The 26,357-nt window shown below is 42.5% G+C and overlaps 1 protein-coding gene across 1 annotated transcript; it reads left to right on the plus strand.

Moving 5' to 3' along the window:
• Window positions 1-3,990: 3,990 nt before the first annotated feature.
• barx2 (BARX homeobox 2) lies at window positions 3,991-18,942 on the plus strand (the record flags this gene model as incomplete). Its single annotated transcript, XM_080845006.1, has 4 exons — window positions 3,991-4,177; window positions 11,867-12,179; window positions 18,067-18,151; window positions 18,616-18,942. The coding sequence occupies 4 exons, from the start codon at window positions 3,991-3,993 to the stop codon at window positions 18,940-18,942; spliced, it is 912 nt and encodes a 303-aa protein (XP_080701132.1).
• Window positions 18,943-26,357: the final 7,415 nt, after the last annotated feature.

Consider the following 26,357-nt stretch of genomic DNA (forward strand, 5'->3'; position numbering starts at 1 on the left):
AAAAAAGCTACAAATGAGAAAAAGGAAGGCATACTCTAAAAGAAATCAGAAAAAAATGCTCAGAGACCTAAAGAAAATAAATGATATGCATTTTGACACTCTAGACATAGTCCTTTTATTAGTAACATCATTACCCTTGATTGTAAGGCCATTGAACATTTATGTTATCCATGAACCAAAAAATGGCAGACAGATCAGTTGTAATAAAAATTTGTTTCATCTTATTGGTGTGCCGAATACATGAATTAACAATTTTATATTCCAAACGACATACTTGGGATCAGTATGTCTAATTCAATTGAAAGCCTCGCTGATCACTTGAGATGACAATGTGAGCGTACAAGCCATTTATATTGGCTAAGATTCATATGTTATTTTCTCAGTAGGCCCTCAGAGGAAAACTCTTGTCATCAGTTCAGCACCGCTTCGTTTTTAGAATAGACTCTTTAAATAGATAAAAACACATCCAGCATGCTTAAGAAGGGTTTATACAGTAATCTGCAGGTGGCGCCACATATCGCCACGGGGGAATCAATTAACAAAACAAGACGAACATGAAAAAGATACTCCTGCTTGCCCATTGTGTCTTGTGCATGATATAAACAGCCATGGAGCCCTCTATGAACCTGAACGGTTTGGTCTTACATGGGGGGAGGGGGAATCCTGTTCAGCAATTACAAACATGTATGAATTAAAAGATGCAGTCAGCTAAAGCAGTAAGCTTTGGAATTGGGTTAAATTATTATCGGTTATTTAAGTTATAGGTTGACGACGTCTCTGTTGCTTCTAGTTGATCTGATTTTGCACATCACTAGACATTGGGCACATTTTCTCCAGTTGTGAGATCTTGGCCATCGCTCTCTAAGGAGGACATTTCAGTGAAGAATCCAAACTGAAGTGCCATTTTGCTTGGGACAGTCTTGAATTGCTTTGTAGCTGACATGCACCTGTCATGTATCTGGTTCAGTGTTCAAACAGTGTCCATCCCAGCCTTGATGGTATGTTCTCCTTGTCGTCCCACGATACCTTCTTACAGCATCCGGATCATGCGGCTATAACCAACCCACTATATCCAACCCCCTTTTGTTCTTCTTGGGTATAATTCCTGATTGAGGCCTCATGTTACAATTAGCAGCCCAAGCTGCGACTCTTCTCTGTCCCTGGCATCTCTCTGCTCACAACAAAGTGAGCGCAGAAATCCTTTAATGTCCACGCCGAGGTCATAATCTACCCTTCCGAAAGTGCTTATGGCACCCGGGCCAGCGGCTCCTGTTCACATCGGGCTCCTACATCCCCATAAAGCTCAGTGCACCAAAAGTAGAGGTGCATTTGCACCCGCCGCTCTAAGCCCTTTGTCTTGCCGTAATCTGGTGAGTGTCAGATTCCGGCCCTGATGCCTGGAAGCGGGCTCTAATGAAGAGGATCCTCTGCCCGCAGGGCTGCGGACAGAGAGAAGCCCTAGCGTAGCACAGACGAGGGAGTGGGAGGGGTTCTGGACATAACTGTTTTAATTGATTGATCTGGCTGGCGTCGCTGGCCTTGGAGCAGCTGGATTAGTTTTCCTCTCTTGCCTCACCATCCTCCTCCCTCCTACACACACACACACACACACACACACACACACACGCTACTCCATCTAAAGTACGGGTGTTGCTGTGCAAACTTTTCTAGAAGTGTGCCCTCGTGATGATCTACACAAACTCACCCCCAACACCCCTGCAACCCATCCTGTCCCGGCGAGGAGCTGGTGTCCATGTCCCTGGATGTTAGCACTCAGGTTACATGCTGCCCTGATGCCCCCCTCCTTTTGTACTTCCCTGATACGGACAGACGGATTGGACTGCTTCATGCAGTTGTGCAGATCTCCTTTGATCAAATCCTCAAACTCTTAAGGACCAAAGCTTTTCCTATGTAGATCACCAAATTTCCTTTTCATAATCCTATACACTTTGAACCCTCCTGCCATATCCTCTATGGTGTTATATTTACTTGGCTCTGCTTGGGAAAGGATAATCGTTTGTAGAGCTGTCCCTGCTCTCAGAATGTCAACTCGAGACTGCTCTGGAGCTCAGATGAAAGCCTGCCTGGTATCCATCTGTAATAAGCATCATGCCCTTTAAGGTTACCACTTAGCCTTGGAAGAGATTTATTTTTCTGCTTTGGTTTCAATTTGAAACGGTTGAAAATCTTTGCTTGAAAACACATCCTCACTCGGTGACAATTTTCAAACTTTTATGCAGCCTTCATAGTGACGGGCCACGATTGCAACTTTGTAACTCTGTGGGACGCTGACTCCCTGTAAACCTACAAAAAATAAAGCCCCAAATCAATGATTGTTTAAAACACAACCATGCAAATCCTAAAAATAAGAATAGGTATATGCGATTGCTGTTTAACTGCCATTTTGCGTAATAAAACGCACGAGAGTGTGTCTCCTGAACACTATCTACTGAATCTTCTTCCCCTACCAAACAAGAAAAAGATTTTAAGCAGGATAAGTTGTTTGTGAAAACATCCAGCCAAACCATCTTATTCAAATTCGTTTTCATTCACATTTCAATAACTGCCTCACAAAGAATTGATATGCAACATTGCGTAAGTAAGTAAACTTTAAAATTAATGAATTGGCCCTATAGGGCAAAGGCGATTTTTTGCCCCTCAAACTAAACAGCAGAGGGATGCATAACGATGCAAACGATGATCGAGCAAGTAGGTCAAGGCAGTAAATACATTCGTGTTTTTTTTCAAGATTATCTTTTGAAATTGAACCAGTTTTATTGCCCTACGGGAAACTGAATTTAGCCTATTTAGACTGCACTTTAGAAAAAAAAAGCATAAAGGAGGCTATAATTATATAGCTTCTAACTACATGTTGCCTCTTGTTGAAAGTTTTAATAACCAGAAGTTCGCATCCTTGTCAATGGAAAAAAAGAAATAAATCCTTTTTCTTCATCAGTCATAATTGACTGGTTTTAAGATTTCGTTAGGATATTAAGCGTAAAGCATATCTACTTCAGTTCGTACTTAAGTTACTGCAGTGCAAACAGTTCAAAAGCAAATGTCTTCATTAGGGTTTTTTGTCTCTCCCTCTTAAACAAAAATACACAATTTAGGAGGTAATAAATAATTTAACCTAAATCTGCATGAAAATGTTTGCACTTTTATAAATCCTTAACGAAAACTAACAAAATAATTATACATGTATTTCCCTAAAGAAAGTAGTTATAACCATTGTGGCCTATCTTCCTTTGTTTTTTCGTTTTAAGGTATTTGTTAAAACAATACATCAATTCACAATCTGAATGAGAAAAAGACAAAATTATGAACCACATTGGTGTAATGACCATATGTTTTTTTAAATATATTTCTTAGCGATATTAATGTAAAGCCTTTTGGCCTTTGAAACGAGTTTTTAGGTCTTAACATATATGTTCTTTATGTTTGTTTTGTAATGTCTTATTTGTCAGTTAATTTGTTGCTTTAAACTCAGTCTACTGGAGATCGTTGGAATGTTCAAACAACGACATTTCACCTACTTTTGTTGATCAAATTGTGATTTATGTAAATATCCACCCTGTCATAAGACTGGCTGGTTGACGCGCGCGAGAGAAAAGGAGAGAGAGAGATAGAGAGAGAGGGATAGAGAGAGAGAGAGAGAGAGAGAGAGAGAGAGAGAGAGAGAGAGATGATTGCTGTTGTTACTGCTGTGATTGGGGAGTTGGTTTATATAGCGGAGGTTGCGGGCATGTTCAACTCAGATGATTAGTATCCGCTCGGAAGTCAGTGCAGCTCAGTGCTCCAGCAGACACCGATGAAGGCAGATGACACACAGATGACCGGAGACCGTTTGCCTTTAATGTTCTGGTGACATGCATCATTGACAACAACAGCAGACTCTGAAGTTTCTTTAACTTTTGTTGATAGAGTGGCACAGTGCTGTTTTGACTTAAAGAACTTTACTGCGCAGTGACGCGCACACAGCGACCGAATATGCACTGTCAAGCCGAGCTGAGACTCGCCTCGCCAGGCCAACTGAAAGCAGCCAGGCGGCGCTACAAGACGTTCATGATCGACGAAATCCTCTCAAAGGAAACTTGTGATTACTTCGAAAAGCTTTCTCTTTATTCGGTGTGTCCTTCTCTCGTCGTCCGCCCAAAACCTCTTCATTCATGTACAGGTAAGTTGGCAAGAGCACTCACTGATGTTACGAGAGCTGTATAGCTCTTTTGGTTGTGATCGTTAAAGTAAATTGAAATCTTGGTGCAACAAGACGTAATAGGTCACACAAGACCAACTGTTGACTAATGAATTGGATTCAGACATTGAAGCTATTTGGTATTATAAATGTAAGAAACACTGTCGGTATTACAGAAACCTAAATGATTTATTGGGAGGGCGCAATACAAAGTGGCCATATCATATGGCCAAAGAGAAGACTGGCCATCGTAACTGTTTTCGAGGCTTGTGTTGTTTGTTTAACATATATACCTATTTAAATAGGCAGACAATGTCATTAAAATAATTAAATATAGTAGCCTCGCTACTGTAAATCAGCGTAATCATTTAGTTAAATCGGTCTATATGTTATCGTAGCTTCCCGTAATGAGATGATTGTGGGGGAAACACCTGTTGATAGCCCGTTATGTCAGAGCGACCGCAGGGGCCGGATGCGGCATAGAGAAAATTAATAATGAATTTTAATTTGCAGTGTCATCACTGTCTTGTTTTTCAACGATTGTTTGACGGTTTGCAAAAATATTACCAGCTTCATGATTTGACAGAGCAAATGTGTCGCCATGTAGTGGATAGGCTTGGATAGCCTTACACATTTGAAGAAGAAAATGAAAAGTGCCCTTTGCTGCTTTGCTGCTTCCTCTCTTATTCTTGTAAAATGTAGGTCTGTTATTATTATTATGTATCCACAACGTATTTCATTATAAACATACATGTATTCGAGAGTTTATTTTCAAACTTTTGATATTAGCCTTTTCATTTTTTTTATACACAGGGAGCTTGTTAACTTTACCAGCAAAGTTAGCAGCCAATTAGGCAGTCAACAAATACATTTACTCGAAGCCTCAATTTAAGGCTCATTATTAATCTCATGACATGAACTCACGCTTGTGTTGTGCGCTTGGTCAGAGATGATCTAATTCAGTTGTTTGCATTCAATATAGTATAGTGTAGGTCAACATCATTCTTCTTAAGAGAAAGCCATGTCATCATATATTAATCACTTTATTCTTTGACTTCCTGTGTCAGTCATTCATCCAATTAGGCCACCTGTAGCTGCCAAATGTGAGGACCTGCCTGATGTGAGGCCGCATGCGCAAACTTTGCGACACTATTGTAGTACAACGAGCCAGGTAATGCTGGTGGTGTAGGCTACAGCATGAAGTGGAATGACAAGCGCATTTGTTTACGTTTGAAATCCACCAAGGTTTATGATGTTAAGCTTCATGTTTATTGAATTATTAGTTAAGCAGTGCATTCATTAGCCTACTAGTAACAGTAATACAACATAGCCCCATATGTTGACACTGAGCCTTATGCTGTAAACCGTTGACAAAATTATAAAACACTACGTTAAATAAACCTACATTATGCGTTAAGAGAAGCCAGATACGTTGATATTAAACCATGTATGAGAATGCACGTCTTGGATAGTTTGCTCCTGAGCCTTCTGCCGTAAACCGTTTGTGTTTGCGCATGCGGACTCACATCAGGCAGCGGCGGACTCTAGACATCCTATTGGCGGACTCACATCAGGCAGGGTCCTCACATTTGGCAGCTACAAGGCCATCAAAAGGCGTGTGACATTCCACGCGTTTCACAAAATCGGAGGAATCGCGAATCAGGCCTACTGTAAGCATTAGCTCATAATGTAAACCGTCTTCCTATCCTTGAAAATGATTTAGAAAAGTTTGACGTCGTAAATTGTATAATGAAGATTTTACTTACTCATCAAGGATTACTGTTGTCACCCATCTGATCTTGAACTTGGAAACTGAAACCAGGTAGACTATTTCACAGGACTATTTTCCTGTCCGGTAATGAATTACGTCTATGTGCTTTAAATCACACAGGTGGGATGTTGTCTGTCGTCATTCAAATGATTCCTTCATTATAGGATACGATGGTAGGAAGGCTGACAAGAAATATTTGAAAGCTCAGCTCATCTGAAGTCACTATCTCTAGGGTGACCTCCGACAGTAACAGCGAAAAGTCTAGCTCACGAAACATTTGGTCAGCTTGAGGCATGTGCAGGTAGCCTATACAGTTGTAGGCCACTTCTCAGCACAAACGATGGTTCATTGCCATCACTGCCTAAACCTGTTAAAGGGTCTCATTTCAGCCATCGAGACAGGTTTGAGACATCATTCAAACACAAATTCTAACTTTTTTTACGCGTTCATGCAGTATTGTAAAAGGTTTGTGATAACTAAGTCCACATCCACGGCCTTAAGCAGCGATTTAAGGAAGTAGTTGATCTTTGGTTTTCGAAAATAAGACTTCCTGTCAATGATTCATAAGACAAAAGTGATTTACAAACCTGTAATCGTCCTCGGGGTGAAACGATCTACTTCAACAGTTGTTTTTCAAAACAGATGTAAACATGTCCTGGGTTATGAACGACTTAGTGTAATTGTTGCAATTATTTATTTTAAGAGGCTAAATAAGAAATAATGCAAGCGACTTTTAAAGTAAAGAATATGGGGAATATGGAGGCGATTCAATTTTTACATTTGACAAAATTTACATTTTAATACAACTTTGTTTTGTATTGTTCCGCAAAAAAAAAGTCAAACTAGCATATTAATAATTTAAATAAATTGCAGACTAGACCCATTTATGTTAATGTTAGGGCACACAACGTGTAATGGAGGCTAAACGAGTTTAAGCATTTCCCCAAACCAGCCCTGCCACCTCAGAGGAGAGCACCCAGTAACATAACAACTTTCGCTGTCTTGTACCTCTGCGTAAACTTTGCAATCGGAGATGCCATATTTGAGCCCATACTGCGGCTTGTAGAGATAAAAATAAATTGGGCAATTCCTCTCATCATTCTTATGCGATGCTCGATCAGAACAAGAGGACACTGTGAGGGTTTTGGCAGCCGGGGCCGGACGGATAGAATAACCTCCGTAAATATCAGAACCCAGTGCCCACCACTTATTTTGAAGGCGGAGTGGTGTGAGACACTCAATATGCCAGTACTTCAATGGCCTGTAATGCTGAATATAGAAGCTGGCAAGCATGAAGGAGGCCGAGGCCGTGAAAGGCCATTGAGCTATAATCTCTGTGGATGGAGGGAGACTGCTGTAGAGGTAGTGGAATCACACCTCTTAGGGGTGGTGTCATGCCAGTATTTTGCCACTAGAGGCTGACGTAGGACCTCAATGTTAAATTCAATGGGGTTAGATATGACAAACATTGCGACAAACAAACTCTGAGGCAATATCTCTGTGGAAAGTATTGATTCATCAAGCCCGTGAGTAAATGTTGCATTGCAGGATGTGGTTATTAGGGTTGGCGCAGCAATTCAAGCAAAGTTACTTCATGCCACAGTGTGGGAAAACAATTAACCCACTTCCTGAGTAGATGCCTCATTCAGATTTTCAAAAGAGTCTGACTTGTTCTGCCTGAATCCAAATTCACATAGCATTTGTAAGCTCATCTAAATTGTAAAAAAAGAAAAAAAAAAAACATTTCCGTGACAAACACAATAGCCTACCTAGTGAGAGAGAGATAGACAAATCTTGAAATGAATACGTTTGGCCTGACCCCTCAGTGCACGGATACCTGGTTGGAGATCAGGGAAGAGAGCGTAATGGCAGGTTGTAATATTTCATTTGGAGACATGTCTCTCAGCGAAACGCAGGGCAAGGCTTTTAGTGGGGGGAAATCTGGGGGAAGGAGGCGAAAGAGATAGCGATCAGCGCTGGTGTAATCTCCCATGTCAGGGTGATGAAAAATAGCCAAATAAGAGGGTGCACGTTTGTGCAGGAGAGTGCGAGCAGGTCTTTGGCAGGGCTTAGGGAGCTAAGCAGGAGGACAAACCTGTCTTAATGCCTAATCCTGTATAGACAATAAAACCCACAATTGACCATGACCTGACCTAATAGTTATACATACACGCTGACAGAAAGGCGTAACGTACATGGTTTGATACGCTTGTGTACACACATAAGCACACAAAGAAACACACACACACACACACACACACACACACACATACGCACACGCACATGCACATGACACATGTGCACACACACACACACACACACACACACACACACACACATGTACATACACATTTAAACTTATTCAAACACTCACACCTTCAAATGTATACACCCACAGAAGCAAGATGTCAAACCAAGCTCAATTTTGCATATTACAGTGATTCAAACTTAGTTCAGGACTTAAAAAACATTACTCTTAATATTTCTTCCCACCCGATGTCAACCTCAAGGCTAAATTCCCAGTGTCTGGGTTTAGCTCGAAAGTTTGCCTAGGGGGTAAATGTATTTGCCAAAGGAAAATTTGCAGGGTTGCATTTCATGTTTAAACACTTATATAACACTTACAGGGAACCTGATACCTCCTAGATTTGTGTATGGTACTCAAGGTATCATAAGGGCTCAAATACTTTGCATACTGTAAAAGGAGTAGAACTGCATTGCATTACACGTGCGTTCACCCCATGTCTAGCAATCACCACCTCATGTTTTGAAGCTGACACTTAATAATTAGAATATAACAAAACAGTGTACCGACATGTATCCATTGCATTTTATTTTACATTTCATATTTGTTCGTTTGGCAGACATTTTTATACAAAGCAACTTACAAGCAAGGTGGATTACAACCCGAGTACCTGTAGGTGAAGAACGACGTGATCCAAAGCCGTTGGGTCGCCCAGGGACAAGTTGCCTCTTGTTCAAAATGCACATATTTCGCTGTCAGTTTCATAGACCTAATTTGATGGCTGTTGAGTGAAATGAAAAAGAAATACATCAAATAAAAAAATAACAAAACTACACGTACATCTAATAGCACACTCTCTATCCTGTCACCACATGATGTTACCAAAACATGATTTAGCTCCAGTTCATATGTAGGCTGTAGCAAGAGCCAAGGCTGATATCATCTTTGGAAGCTAATGATAAAGGTGGCCATGGTAAAATTAAATAAGCGTGAGGTTAAGACAGGCTAGGAATTCCCCCCTCATTAAGTAAATGCAATAAGGCTAATATGAATGCCATCCTTTTAAAACATGACAGTACACTGGCAGGGATCTCTGTAAAATCTCTAATCTCTAATGCTTCACACAAGATATTTATTATCTGTTGATCATGGAAAGGTTTACAATTGGGTGTGAGCACAACCACCTGCAGTGTTCATAAGGAGTTCGTAAGTGAGGGGTCAGTTAAAAGCGTTGGCTAAGGAATAGCAACAGCAGTGCCCTGACACAGCTGGTGTGTCTGTGCAAAGTATTGACAGACCGGTGATTGGTTGGCTGCCAGCACGGTGTAACAGTGACAAGCTGACAGAGGTCCAACATGGTTTCCAGTATTACCAAGACATCTCCAGAGCCTTAAAGATCATTTCCCATATAAGCAATTACAGAAGAGTTTTTTTAAACACACATGCACACAAACTGACTTACTCACACACACACACACACACACACACACACACACACACACACACACACACACACACACACACACACACACACACACACACGCACACACACAATCACACACACACACACACACACACACACACACACACACACACACACACACACACACACACACACACACACACACACACATACACACGTAAACAGATGTTTATAAATGCATCACTGATATTAAGGCCTATTTGTTGTTTAGCTGTTTTTAAGTGTTAAGAGATAGGGAAAACATTCTCTCAACCATCACCAGTAATCACTTTGTTTGGAGGGGAGTGCAAGAGAAAAAGCCAGGAGAATATTTGGAGCGAGAGAAAAGAGAGAGAGAGGTATAAATGAAAAGAGAATCTGTGCATCTGTGTGTGAGAGAGAAGAAATGAGCTGTAGAGAAGAAAGACATCAAGCCTAAACTCGCAGCAGAGGCACAGCAGTGAAGTGATTCTCCGAGGTGGAAGATTAGCCATGAGCTCAACACTCTGCCATGATGTCATGCCTGTCGCTAGGGGGCTGACCCACACATGCACACACTCGCACAGACACTCTCACACACACACAGACGCACACACACACACACACACACACACACACACACACACACGCACAGACACACACACACACACGATTCACACACTCACACACGCACTCACACACACACACACACACACACACAATTCAACCACTCACACACAGGCAGACATCCACACACGTACACACATAATTCACACACTCACGTACACACACACACACACACACACACACACACACACACACACACACACACACACACACACACACACACACACACACAACACACACACACACACAAACACACACGCGTGCGCGAGCACAGAGCACACACATGCACACACATGTACAGAAACCACTTTGCCCCCCACCCACACAGTACTTAGGCGCTCTTCAGACCACCCCTTCATGTGCTCAAGGCCACACAGTACACGTGCTGACAGTGGGTTTGCATCAGTCATTTTTGTCAGGACTGACAGAAGGATGTATTTCTCTGTGGGGTCAGTCATAAAATACAGAGCCATCTGGTCCCAGAATGGAGTCGTGTATAATTTACCCTGTCTCATAGATGACCCGATAAGAGAATCAGATCTACCACAGTGATGCTCAGAAAGCGAACCGCATCAACACATCTCTGCTGAGGACACAAAATAGTCTTTCACGTCTCTTCTTTATTGCCTCTCTGTTGCCTCTTCTCCGTTCTGACCCCTTTTTAATGTTGGTAAATCTGTGCCAGCGTGCCAGCTCGGTACCGAACTCATCGCCAGAACAGTTTTTATTTCTCAAGTCGTACGGCATGTTCTATAGCTAAAGGTAATTCTGATGCAACCTTTTCCTTCTCTACATTTCTATCTCAATACACATCCTGCATATAGTTTGTGTGTTTGTGTGCGTGTGTGTGTGTGTGTGTGCGTGTGTGTGTGCGTGTGCGTGTGCGTGTGCGTTTGTGTGTGTGAGAGAGAGAGAAGAGAGAGAGTGGTGGAGACAGAGAAGAAGGTGGAGAAAGAATGTGGGATTTATCACACTCTGAGTTGCAGGAGAGCGCTTGCACTTGAGACATTCATTTGCTCTCCAGAACCAATTGCTCAATTCATGGGGTTCAAAGGGCCCATGTAAAACACAGAACACGTCATAGAAGCAGAACCAGAGTTCATGACTCTACATCAGCAGGGCCAGAGCTTTTACCATTAACCTCTCAAGAATGAGGGGAGGGCGATCCTACTAAAAAGAGTTAGTCCAAATGACTGAAATTGAAACTGTCACGTGACGTTACTCAGAAAGATAAAGATACACAGTCAAGTAAAAAGCAAGACTATGCTGCATATCTTGGATGAGAAATGTTTTTTTTTTTCCACAATCATCAAAGTTCGTATTGTTGAATCTTCTAAAAAACAACCTTATCCATCGTTCCCTTCATTTCCATTGTAATTTTAGTTTCTGTTTTATGTGGCTCCATTTGCAACACAATTCAAATTTTCCCTTACAAAACATATAAGAATTGTTTTGGCAGGTGGGGGCGGTTGATGTTGATGTAGTCTTTTGGTCCCGTATTTTACTGTCAAACCTGTGGTCAAAACTTTCCCATCTAAGATCTCTCACTCTCTCCCTCTCTCTCTCTCTTTCTCTCCTCCTTTTCAGGGCCTTCCTCCCTACGAGCGTATCCACTTTTGTCTGTCATTACCCGGCATCCACCCAACATCTCTCACTTGTCTGCCCCTTCACCGCCTGGACAAGTGGCCCACCTGCCCCTGCTCTCCCCTCACCATCCCCTCCCAGCAGAGCCCTCCCCCAGCGAGACACCCGTCAGCATCAGCAGCGAATCGGACACGGAGCACAGCAGCGCGGCACGCTTGAAGAAGCCCCGGCGCAGTCGCACCATCTTCACTGAGCTGCAGCTCATGGGCCTGGAGAAGAAGTTTCAGAAGCAGAAGTACCTCTCCACGCCCGACAGGTCAGCAAGTTCACTTCTCAAAGAGTAAGAGGAGAGAGTTAATTGATGAAAAAATATAACATAATTATATGAAATGTTTATGGAACAAAGGACCTATCCAAGCAGAAGTTGTTAAATAATATAATACAATATTTATAGTTATAGTTAAGGTATTTAGCTCACTTTTTTCTTCAAAAGAGACTTACAAAAACATCAGATCAAAAGCAGTGAAAACAGCATTGAGAAAATGAAATAATAAGCATAATGAATGTTAATTCATAAAACAATATTAAGGATCATTTTAAAGTGAAAGCATCAATTATTACTATGATAATAATAGTAGTAATAAATATAAAAAATATGAATATATTTAAAAAGTATGCCTCAAACAAATGTATTAATTAGACAAAGGCTGTTTAAAGAGGTGAGTTTTAAGCGCTTTTTGAATGTGCCAAGGCTGTCGCCAGACAGACAACACTTGAAGATCGTTCCACTACCGAGGTCAAATAAACGAAAACAGGCTTGACTGGGAGCCAGTGAAGGGTGACTAACAAATAGTTATATGTGTCCTCTTTGGCTGATCAAAGCCCAAACTTGCTGAGAGATTCTGAATCATCTGTATCAATCTCACTACGCATGCTGGCAGACCTGATAACATTTTACAAACAGTAGTCAAATTTAGAAATAACCAGGCCCTGCACAAGAAGTTGTGTGGTGTATTGTGTGAGATAAGATCTAATCTTCTCAATATTAAAGAGTGTGAACCGATCTACAGACGGAATCTACATGCTCAGAGAAATTAAATGAGTCATCAATCGTTAAACCGAAGTTTCATGCAGTTTTAAAATTGGAGTTTATGAAGATGAAAAAAACTGGATATTAATATTGTGTGGGGTAGCCGGATTGGCTGGAAATACCAGTAGCTCCCTTTTTTAAATGAAGGTGACGAAGGTGACGTGAGTCATGCAGAAATCCAAGCCAATATTGTGGAGTTATCCAGAGGGAAGGATAACTGCAGTTGAGTATCATCCACATAACAGTGGTAGGAGAACCCATAGAAACGGATGATCTAACTTGAGGAAGTGGTGTAAATAGAAAATAGGAGGGGGTCCAAGTACCGATCCCTGAGTGACACCAGTGGAGAGGTCGTGAGATTTTGACACTTGTCTCTGCCAAGACAAACTAAATGAATGATTATATTGAGGTACAATTCAAATCAATTGTGTGCTTTCCCAGGAATTCCCAGGAATTCCCAGTTAGGACAGCGTAGAGAGGAGGACGTCATGGTTCACTCTGTCGAAGGCTACTGACAAGTCTAGTAAAATCAGAACTGATAACTGAGTAGCCACTTTTGCAACTCTCAATGCTTCAGTCACAGATAAAAGAGCAGGTTCAGTGGAATGACCCTCTAAAAAACAGGCTGATTAGGGTCTATAAAATTATTCTGAGACAGGAAATCAGAAACTTGCTTTGAAGACAACCGCTTCAAGAATCTTTGACAGAAAGGGAAGAAGGGAGACAGGACTGTAATTATTTACATCAGATGGGTTAAGTGAAACTTCCTTAAACAAAAGAGTAACCCAAGCCTGTTTGGATGGACAGGAGTGAAACATTGACTACATGAGTGATAGCAGGTACAACTTTAGGCAAGATATACTGGAGAAGATAGGTTGGAATGGGGTCCAGAGGACATGTTGTAAGACGACTATGTTGAAGAATCTTGAGAATGAATTCAGCGATACTCTACTGTCCTGACCAGGTAAAACCTGTTTAGGAGGATCAAAGAATTGCACACAACTGGCGAAAGCTTTTTCATGTAAAGAAAGTTAAATAAAGTCATCAGCAGAGATGGAGGTAACTGACCATCAGGTGGAGGGTTACAGAGATTATTGAAAGTAGACAAATCTATGTCCTTCTGTCTGTGGCATTGTCAACCGTTTCTTGGCAGAATACTCTTTTGGCAGCTCTGAATGAAATAATAGGTGGATAACACTGATAGTTATTTACACTATGTGTAGCAAGCAAAGGAAGGTTCTAGAGCCTTATACACATGAAGTAAACACAATAAACATCTAAATCATGTGACCTATTTGTTGAAATGGTGCAAAACATCTCTGACGTTGATAAGTTGGTAGTAAATCAGTCAGGGTAGTACATGTGCTTATCATGTTTCCTGTGTACCATGACAGGTAGGTCACCAAAATGTTTTGCAGTTTATGTAAGGTGAAGTTTGTGAACATTACAATATATCACTGGGAAGGTGGGTCCTGCTATGATCATTTTGAAGAGGGGAATGTCTGGGGGCGAAAGAGACATGTCTTAGTGCACTGAAAGAAAACTCTATAGATTTGGGTTTTAGGTAGATCTTAGTGATTGAGTGACATTGATTTGCACTGTGGCATTTTGATTTATGTACTTGGGAATGTGTCATGTATTGCTGAGCACTGTAAGCCAGAGAATTACCTCAATGTTCTAGTCAAGACAAGAGTAACATTTTGACCCTGTGCTTTTGAACAGAAAAAAAGCCTCCAAGAGAAACACTACCCTATTCAAGAATCGGGGACAAATGCCAACAAAAGCAAACAAAAATGTATTACACTGATTTAATGCCAATCGTTTAATATACATGCAGGTGTATATAAAATACTTTTTTTTTCTTTGCACAATGAGATGAGGTAATATCCATGTCTTACAGTCCTCTCTCTTGGGTTCATTTTGGAACCCTGAATTAAGGCCATACACACACTTTTTCCAATTCCCTTACAAGCTACTTTTAGGTTCAGCCTTGTGGCCATATTTCCATTACTGCTCCAGTGTGGGTTTTTAGAAAAGTGCACAGATGTATTTTACTCACTTACCAAAAATAAAACAAAATGGACAGAAAAAAAAGAAAAAGTCATCAATAAAATAAAATAAAAATAAAAAAAAAACATAAAAACAGCCATTTCAAGCTACCAAGCATCACTCGCTCTAGGATAAGACTGGCTCAGAAACGTAGGGGATTCTTGCTCTCAGCACAAAAATCTCATCTAGACATGCTGAAGCACAGATCTTTACACATTACACCCCTGGAGACAGAACTCCAACAAAGCACTTGGTTGTGGTCCTGGGGACTCAGTTGCAGTTCAGACTACATAGTTCTATTTCCTTACCTGTGACTTGGCAGTCCACAGGGGGAAATCTCCAGCAGTGATAAAAAATGCCCCAGAAGTGGTGCTGCCAAATGTCTTCCTTGCATCTTATTTTGAGATCTCTGTAATGAGCTGATTAAAACCACAGGTGGGTGGGAGAAACACAAATATGGGAATCCCCCCTCTTCTCAGAGCCAAAGATGTGTGCCCGCCCGGCTTTTGTTTGTTGTCACTCAAGAGATAAGTTGAGGTATGTCTCGAGATGCTCCTGGCTCCGAGACATTGCGGTCTCACTCATTCTCTCCGAGAGCGTACACAAGCAACCAGATAATCAGAAGGCTCAAAGACACATAAATATGCCATGGTTCAGGTGGTAATGGTTTCTATCATTTTGCAATAATGATTTTATAATGTTGAAATTACTATCATCATCCTCATCATCATTATGTGTAATGTTGCACTTAAAAATAAACACAGAGTTCTCGACTGGAGCACAGGCAGCTTAGTGGGTTGATTTCTCTGCAGTTATTTGAACTGCTTTTTAAGTGAATATGTGGTTTCTCACACAAAACCTACTGAGTGGAAATCCCTTTGAAGCCGAGTACCTCTGCAGCAATTACCTTTCTTGCTGAAAATGTTTTCTCCCGCCAGGCCTTGACAAGCCTTGCATGATGGATAACTTGATAACTGACTGATTGATTTGAATTTACACTCAGTCTTGTGACGGTGTGTCCACATCATCCAATGGCAGTAATTTGTCAAAAGGAAAGAAAAATGCAAAAAAACTTTAAGAAGTTAGGTTATGCATCAGAAATCCATCAGGCAAGATAAAAAAGAGGCCATTTCCACTGAAATAAGTGAAGTTAGAGGATAGTGGACAGTTTGAGAGAGAGAGGACCCGTCGGACACCGATTGGTGACTGCTAATCCACTCATTTCCAGCTGATCCTCTCACTGACACCGTGTGAGAGCCGAGGTGCTCTCAGCCAGCTGAGGGAGCAGAGGTGGAAAATCCTCACATTTGAGTGTGAAGGACTTTGAAGGGAGATGCAGGCTGAAGTCTGTGCCTGGTCTATCCAGCAAGGCGCCTTTTGATATTTACCCCCTACCCCCTTCAGCCCCTCTGCCCCTTTCCTCTGTCCCCCAGGCACCTCCCCAGCTTCAGTTGTCATGCACTCATCTCTACTCCCTTGGGTATCACATTACAGGCTAACCAATAGCTTAATTAGTCATGGCTGGTGCAGATGCTGTGTAAGTGTCCAGAAAGAGCACAGATCTTCCCACTCCCCCCTCACCCAACCCCCTTCCCCACCCTCCATTTCCCAGCCAACAGGCCTGTGATTGGGCTGCCTAAGCTTGTACAGATGTGAGGTGGAGGTGCCAGGCTGGAGGTGTATGATTACAGTGAATTGGAGAAGAAACCAGCGAGTGCTGGCTCTATCTTTTAGGATTAGGAGTTTGATCCTTCTCTCTCTTTGAATCAGAAGTGTAAATTGCCACCCAGGAGCAAAATTGAACTTGGACATTAACATGCCTTTTGGATGACACTTTCTCTGTTGTTAGTGTATTAATACATATGCTCAGTGGCGGTCCGTGCATTTCACGACCTGGCCTTCAGCGATGTCCTACACGATGTTAAACTGAGTGAATCCACCTCCTAATACCATCATTATGACGCCATGGCTCTCGAACCATTATATTTATACAGAAAGGCAGTATAAGTGAGCATTGCATCACCTTAACATAGTCGAGTACAACAGACTTTATTAATATTTCCGGAGCATTTAAAATCAATACACCCGTATTAACAATACATTAAGAGTAGTACACTCTCAGTTATATGATCGCTTGGATATTACTGTCACAACTTAAAAATAAAAGGCGATTTTCAGGGATTAGTCTACAAAGTTGTATTAAGTCCACCGAAAGCTTTAACAAGTTTGTCCACTAAACATCGCATTGTCCCACCTGCAAAGCAGTTTCATTAAACTTCCCATCCTCACGATATCCAGTTTTTCTTGAAAGTTCCGTCTTGAAATGGCGTTGTAATTGTATCAAAAACTGGAATTATCAAGTTGGTGTAAACTAGTTTATTTGAGTTGGTTAATGTAATATATATTTAGTCTTACCAATTGAGACAACTAGCATAATAAGCATTGAAACCTATGTACGTCGTTTTCGCATTAGCCAGCTAAACTGAGCACTGAAGCACTGCACCGGTCTGCCTCAGTATCCAATCAAAGGACGTTTACGTGTCACGTTCAACGCGAGGAAAGAAATCTTCCGGGCCTTATAGAAGGCCCAGTGTCGCCAACTCGAAATCTGATTGGTTGTCACAACTGTCTGTTTCAGTTCATTCAACTTAAATGAACTGAAACAGCCAGTTGTGATAACCAATCAGATGTACACGGACCTTCAATGTGAATTCTGAAGGCCTCAGGGAAGATTTCTGTTCTCGGGGAAGATTTCGCGGAGCGTGGCAACACATGATAGCTGAAATATGATTGGATGAAAGCTGTAACATAAATTAACAACGCTGGAAGTTATTAAATGAAAATAATGGACATTGAATACATATTTATGAAAAGAAAATATTAAAATTAAATGTATTTTATTACATTTATTTTCTGATGATGTTTAGGCCATCAGAGAAGGCCTTGAAGGCCCTGACGGACCACCACTGCATATGCTATATACATATGTGCAGTACACAGCCATGTAACAAGATATATTAGTTTGGTGGCTCAAAATGGGATTTTTGTCTTTTTTCACCTGCAGATTGGATTTGGCTCAGACGTTGGGGCTCACTCAACTTCAGGTGAAGACCTGGTACCAAAACAGACGCATGAAGTGGAAGAAAATGGTACGTTTGAGTGTGATGGATCATTTGTGCCTGGGGATAAAAATGTGTGCATTCATGCACAGATAAGTGGGTGTGTCTATGTATACGTATGTGTGTGTTGGTGTGTGTACTTCTGTGTGTGTTCGTGTTGTGTGTGTGTGTGTGTGTGTGTGTGTGTGTGTGTGTGGGTGAATAGAGCGTACACGTGAAATGAAATGAATGGACTGAAAGGGGAACATGACTGATGATATAGATAGGCCAGTTTACGTCAGTGCGGTCAACTGTTCACCCAGGAACAAAAGGCCCCTGAACGGCAGCACCTGAGATTAATGGCTGCACAGAGGAGCACTGCATAGTCATACATCTTCCTTTAATTACTATAATAACCAAACCTGCCTTTGACCGTCAGCAGCATCATTCAACCTGTGCCTCTCTCTCTCTTGCACTCTGTGTGTGTGTGTGTGTGTGTGTGCGCATGTGTGTAGGTGTTAAAGGGAGGACATGAGGCCCCCACCAAGCCCAAAGGGCGGCCCAAGAAGAACTCCATCCCCACCACAGAGGAGATCGAGGCGCAGGAGAGACTAGCAGCCATGCTAGTTGATGAGGATCGTCTGAGACCGACACAGACAGAGGTCGGGGCCCACACCCAGGCCCACGCCCAGGGACACCTGTACCAGTCCCAACCCCAGGACCTGAGCACGGGGAGTGGGGTCACGGAGTCCCACAGCCCCCCTGTGGCCCAGGCGCCAGCCACCAGAGAGCAGCAGCAGCTGCTTTCATTGTCGTCACCGAAGACACACTCGGCCAGCTAAGCGCTGCCCCAAACAGTCAGAGACTGGGTCACAGTGCCATTGCATTAAGAAGCACTTAGTGCCTCACGATCCCTAACCCTATCAAGAGCTGTGATCACTAACGTCCAAAGGCAGGCTCTCTGATAGGTCTTTTCTCAGTCTGGGGCTACTCCTCTGAGTGGAGAGGTCTGTTGTACTGTTAAACTGCTCCAATGGGGGGTTGCTTGGATTCCAGTTGCCTCTCTAGTACTATATCAGTGTTCATTGTTCAAGCTGCCAAAAAATGCACGCACATACATGCAAGCTACGATCAATCTACCAATGAGGTTTGACACACCTGCAAACTCTCGAGTGAATCATTCAGACAAACACACTCTAATGAGATCATACTCTGACTGTTTTATTTTAGGCAAAATTTTTATGAGTAGCCATTATTTATGTATAAAGCACTGAGATTGTATCCAGCGGTAAAGTCTATCCATTGCGTGCCAAAAAAACAGACATAGAACATTAAATCTGCCCGGTGGGATTTGGTGCCTTCTCAGATTAATCAAACAGATGTTCCCATTTTCAAAACAGGGGGTCGGTTTAAGTATTAGAAACAGGTGTATATTTACAGTATTGTATTTTTCTATTACAGCTAATTTTGGTTTCTCCAAGAGGTTTGCTTGGGTGTAGAGGCCTTTTTTTCTCGGATTGCTTTTTGAGCAAGTGATACAGCTATTTTAACCAAAGCTACAAATCAGAGTATTTCTCTAGTAGAGCTTTTCCTACTATTATTTTTTAGTATTCTTTTTTTATACATGTTTTGCTTACACCCACCTTTCTTCTACCGCGAGAAATTTATATTTAGAGATGAAAGTGTACCATGAGCAATGTATAATAGCTAATATTCAATGAAGCAGTGAGACACTCAAACACATTGTATCTATATGTAAGGTATTCTATTTTCCATCTTGATGAATAAAAAGTAAAGCAGACTTTGACTCATCTTCCTCTCTGTGTGTGCCGAATCTGCACTTAGACTCAGGAGGCAGACTGATTTTATTGTCACAAGGATAGCCTCTTAAGCTGTCAGAGGCTCAGAAATGCATAAATCTCAGCCAGTGCCGGTGAAACAAGGAAGCTGCCAAATGTGAAAACCTTTCAGTAATGTTTGAGCCTGCGGGCGTTTGAATGAACGACAAATAGACTGACAGTCTGCAAACTCCTACATAAAAACACTCCCTTCGATTGCATGTTAAAGCTTTGATTTCCTGTTATTTCCTGTCTGTATTTTGATTTTGTAAAGTTGATGGAGGACTTTTAGTTTCATTTGTCAATCTCTCTATATATACATATATATATATATATATATATATATAAAAGGTTTGATATTTTTCTGATGTACATACTGAGTTTTATTGGGTGAAAACTGTTGATACTTTTTTTTTGGTGTTAACAACAATAAATGTTTGCTGAGAATTTCATGTTCCGTTTCAGTTGGTACTTACATACATTCTAGTGTATATGAGTACATGTTTGCATATTTAATGGCATTTAATCAAAAATAATCTGCCTTTACAAATATCTGCATACTTAGAATATGAAAGTCATGCAAGGCGGAGCTGATTATTAGTTTTCTTTGTTGACAGAAATTAGTGTTGACAAGGAGAACATGTCACTTGAACCGTAATGTCTGAGCCTTAATACCTGAAGGCAAGACTGCACATACAGGCAAACCATGAAAGCAGACCAATCCTCCCCTTACAATGTTTTAAACACTTAAATTATATATATATATATATATATACACTTAGTGTCTATGCACTAAAATGACAAGATGATGCATTTTTCAGTAATGAATAATGGTTAATAATATTTTGTCTATTCCAAAAATTGAAAATACAACAGAATGATTACCATTGTAACATAGATTGCAGCATGGCCTGCTCTCTGCAAAACCTGTTCTTTAAGTACACAGGTGATGCACATTGTGTTCTGACATGCTCCTCTGCTTATCAGTACTTCCTACAGAACGGCCTGCAGTGAACCCACTGAAGATATTTCAGTAACCCAAGCAAACGAGTTCCCGTGTCGGGTGTATTTTTAGTGTCTGTTGACCGGACACGAATGAAATGTAAATCAAACACAGGGGAGGTGTCCTTGGGAGGTGAAGTGTAAATATGCTTCTTCAGACATACTGGAGCTGGAGTGTATGTGTGTGTGTGTGTGTGGGTGTACGTGTGTGTGTGTGTGTGTGTGTGTGTGTGTGTGTGTGTGTGTGTGTGTGTGTGTGTGTGTGTGTGTGTGTGTGAGTGTGTGTGTGTTTGTGTGTGTGTGTGTGTGTACGTGTGTGTGTGTGTGTGTGTGTGTGTGTGTGTGTGTGTGTGTGTGTGTGTGTGTGTGAGTGTGTGAGTGTGTGTGTGTGTGTGCGTGCTTGGGGGGATTACAGGAGAAGCGTCCTGCCCTCCCCCCGCCTCCCCTGGGGCCTTTCCTGGGCCTTTTAGTGAGTCTCTTCAGGGGGATCTTTAGGGACCAGTGAGTGATGGCTGGCAGGGTCAGGTGTTGGAGGGCAGGGGTCATGCTGGGAAGAGACAGAACCAAGCCTTTAACATCCTGTGGAGTCAAAACAGGTTCCATTTGTGAAGTACAGTAAAGGTGGATACATTATGGCATGATCTGTACTGCTGAAACTAGTGTCAACACAGTTTTGTCCTGTTTTGCATCTTATATTTTGCATATTGCCTCTATACTGTTAACTATAAAGTGTGTGTGTTTGAATGTGTGTGTGCATATTGTTGAAATCCTTCATGTGTGTGAGTGAGATCATTGACCTGAGGAATAATACATATGGGCGACAAGCATCACACCCTTTGTCATCACTCTGTCAAGGTCCTTAAAAATGTGAATAAAACTTTTACCAGCACAGCACAAAGGGGAAGAACCCAGAGATGTCAACAAAGTGACAACTGCCAGCCTTAACAAGTGTCGTCAGAGAGGCAGATAGTCATCTGCGCCTCAGTTTCTATTAGTTTTGGCGGCCCGAGCTGGCACACACTGCAGACACAGAGCCGTTAATAAGAGCCCAGCAGGTCCAAAAGCACGCTGTATCTCTGCACAAACATTTCTCCCCTGTCATGACGCCCCCCAGCCCAACCTCTAACCTCCACCCCACCTGGAGTAGCCATTTGTCATAGCACTAAGCACAGAGACGCAAACAAAACCAAAGCACTCAAAGAAAAAAAGTGGGTATGAGTCCAGCGGATCTGATCCATGCTAAGTCCTGTGCCACGTACCCCCCGAGGCCTGACTCTGAGGGAGCTTTGCCTGCTCGGTGGGGTGTTGATGGCTCTGCGCTCCAAAAAAGCCTACGCGAGCAGCGCTCCTGGCAGGCAGTCAGGGCCCTGTTGTCTGTACGGTGGGATTCGGCAGGTCGCGGCAGGTCTCGTGCCGCCACAGGTAATTGTTGTGTGGCAAGGTAAGGAAGGGTTATGGCAACAGCCTGCAGGAGTGCGGCAGCAGCCTAATTGGAGAGCCTGTAATTTTCTCCTGGGCCTCAAGTTCAGACGTGGGTCAACGGAGCGAGTGAACGAGTGAGTGAACAAACGTCAATCCTCCTAGGGCTCCGCACACCCTACACCCCCCTCTACGAAAAGACATCCATCGCACACCTTTACCTGTCAGCTTAACTCGAGCTCAAGCAATTAAAGTCGAACCTTTCAGAGAAGGAGAAAGATGTGGTTGGCGGTGGGGAGGAAAGAAGACTCATCTCTGTGTTTTTACCTCCTGCTCTGTTGTGACAGGGGAAGAACTCTCTACATACCACAAGTAAAAACCACCAGAGAGAGAGATGAACAATGACCCTATTGTTTTCCCCAGCTGAGGAGGAAATTACCTTGAGCCTGAACATAAACTAGTACACTAGAAGGACTAGAACTGTGTTTGACACTATTACCTTGACGAAGGAGGGTTACTTTTAGTTAATTGGTTCCTAAACCAAGACTAAAAACTATCAATTTGTAATACGTGCATAACGCATTTAATTGAGCTGGGCAGTTGATGTGCACTTAGTCTTTCAGCACCCATGCAAGAAACCTTCAAACTGATTTTGCAGTCTCGGGTAAGGGTAAGCCTATCATCATTGGTTGGAAATTAGACGAAAAAGATGATTTGATCACAACACATACTCTGCCATTTTGGTGGCATGACTTTAAAAAGATAATTGTCCTTTCTCTTCTCTTTTAAAGCTCTTTCTGGAAAACCAGAATAATCTCTGAAAAGGCACCTGTGGGGGTGGTCCAGACAATGTTATTCCTTCCAAGCTTCCTCCATAGAAAAAATTACCCAATTATCTCTTTTTCTCCAGAAGTGATCAAGCCTTTCCTCCTATTCACACCTTGTTAAAGCCGATCTAACCGCACTGTACCCTCGACAGCTGCCCTGATTGTTTGACTAAATGTATTTACAGTGGCCATTAGGCTTCCCGTTGCATTGCTAGGACGCTCCTGGTCTTTGGTGAGCGTGCCGTGCTGTCTGCGAGATGGCGCTGCCTCCCACACAGGCCTCCACTCACCTCATAAATCAGCCCAGCTTGCGTGCGCGCGGCTCTGGGGATATCAAAGGGACTGGCGGGGGAAGTTCATAATCACTGGCTGGAGGGTTTCCTCTGCACAAGCAGCCATGGAGGAGAGTGGGGATGAGAGAGAAAGAGAGAGGCAGAGAGAGGGACAGAGACAGAGAGAGATGAGACATTACTGTATCTGGCAGCCCGGCCCTCAGCTGTAGTTAAGAGGACATCTCTCCTGCCCCTCTCCTCCCAGTTGTTCCTTCACTGACTGGGTGATGAAGGAGAGGAAGGGACAATGAGACGTCCAGCAGACTAATAGGACCCTTGTGCTGACAAACAAACAAACAAACTAACAAAACACCAATGCCCTTTGATGAAGATGAAGTAAGATCTGCAATCTATGAAGATCTATGAAGCAGTGGGTCCGGATATGCAGCAAGCACACATGGACACACACACACACACACACACACACACACACACACACGCACACACGCGCACACACACACACACACACACACACACACTGTGCTCAGTGCTGCCCAGTGCTGTCCGTCATAACTCATCCTGCAGCTGCAGCTGCCCATAGGCCGTTACCTCTCACACAAGCCCACCAGCCCTCATCTCATCACGGCCTCGTCTAGCCACATGCCAGCCTCCTCTCCATGGTGGCTTAAAACTTTCACTGTGTCTTTTTGTTGTTCGAGAAATGGCTAAATCTCTGTTGAAACCAAGGCAAAGGGGTAAAGCCCTTCAAGATGGAGCAGGGCTCCACTCTCACACACACACACACGCACACACACACATACATACTGCCATACTGGCATACATTTCTCTATCTCTCTGTCATTCATGCACACACACTACAAATCATGCACACACACACACACACACGTACATGTACACACACTGTTTGAATTTTTGGTGGGGGCATCACAGCCCTCTCTTCCATCATCTCTGCCTCTCTCCTTCATGCTACACTCTAATGATAAAGAGCAGCTACTAATGCTCTTAATTTTAGGCAACATGAAAACTGAGCTTGCAGGCTCGTAATCCACATTTTACACTCGGACTCGGATTTATGAGGGACGTCGCATTCAAAGCCAAGGAAATGTCTCTCGGACACGAAGAGAACCTGCCGCGCCGTCCACTGTGTAATGTGGGATCAACCGCATTTGGGAATTGCTTCGCAATTACGTATTTGTTGACAGCATGTTTCAATAGTGAAAGCGCTCAGAAGACACGACATTCTTTTTCCTCGTCTGTTTTTCTTCTTCCTTTTGGAAGTGGCTTATGTGCTGTCTCGCAAAGAAAACTTCCTCAAGACTTTTCCTCCCACTTCAAGCTAAGCACTTTTTGCCACAGATAATATGCTTTGTCTGTGATGTCTGCACCCTGCCACAAAGTTGACTGCTAACAGCACACTTTTTTCCTGTGTTGACAGTGTATCAGTTTTCCAAAAAAAAGAAAGGAAAAAGAGCAATCATGGCAGTTGCCCAAAGCCAAAGTGTGTATTGACGACATCATTAATGTCAGTTGGTCTATTTTATTTATTTATAAAGACCTGCAGTGAGCTATGTGCCTATACATGATATTCCTAGTGGAAAAAGCAGCAGAGGGGGAGGTTTTGAGTGGCAGAGATGAAGAAGTGTCTGTTTTCTCTGGGTGTTTACCCTCTCTTCTGTCGACTGCTCTTGTCAGGGACGGATGTCAGAAACATCTCTCCAGGCACCTGTTCCGCTCGGGTGATGTCAGAGATCAAGCAAGGGTCAGCTAGGAGCCGAAGGGTGGCGCCCCTCTCTCTACAGAGGCTCAGGTTTTCTCTTTTTCTCTCTTTCTCTTTTTCTCTTTTTCTCTCTTTCTCTTTTTCTCTCTTTCTCTCTTTCTCTCTTGCTTTCCTTCTCTGGTTTAGGGGGGATGTCAGTGCATGTGTGTGTGTGTGGACGGCTGACAGAAGATGGAACATTATGCAACAGACTGACAACAAGAAAAATACAAGACAAACACATGCACACACAGAGAGACACACAGACACACGCACATAAACACACAAGCACACATGCCCGTAGCCTCTGCAACCACATGCATACCGTATGCAGAAACAAACCTCTTCCTCTTCTCTCTCTCTCTCTCTCTCTCTCTCTCTCTCTCTCTCTCTCTCTCTCTCTCTCTCTCTCACACACACACACAGACTTGCGCCACACACACACACACACACACACACACACACACACACACACACACACACACACACACACACACACACACACACACACAGATCGCCAAAGCATACATTTACCCTCGCAGGTGATCCAGAGTGCAAAGATGATTCATCACTGTTCATTTCAAATGCACACTGAGGATATTTGTGCTTGCATGTAACCATAAATGACATCTGTGGATTACCAACCACCAAAGTGCATATACGTATTGACTTTATTGAGAAAAACTTGAGCTGTTTTTACAGTGTCAAACACGTTTTGATTGTTCTCCTGATCACTACAATTATCCGGCTCATATAGTTTTAGGGCGCACTGGGCACAGATGGGGGATGTGGTGCCTCCGCCAGTAAAACCACTGGGCCTCTGTTTTCACGAGCCTTCAGGTACAAGTAAGTCAAAATGACATTTTCCAGCACTATAAGAGATGAACCTAAAAAAAAAGAGAACAGAGAGGAAGAAAAAAAAAACATTAAAATATTATTTCATTTTACAGGCCTTGGTTTCAATTGGAAAGTTATTGCAAGCATTATTAAAATGCAGCTGCTTCTACTTAGAGAAATGGGAAAAGTAAGCAGAGTATGGCCAGGTCTTTTCCTTTTTTCTCTCTTCAATTTGTAATTTTGAATGAGTGTCGGGCAAAACTTATTTCTGCGGTTTTAAAAGGC

Source organism: Sprattus sprattus (genome assembly GCF_963457725.1).
Source record: "Sprattus sprattus genome assembly, chromosome: 9".
Lineage (NCBI taxonomy): Eukaryota > Metazoa > Chordata > Actinopteri > Clupeiformes > Clupeidae > Sprattus > Sprattus sprattus.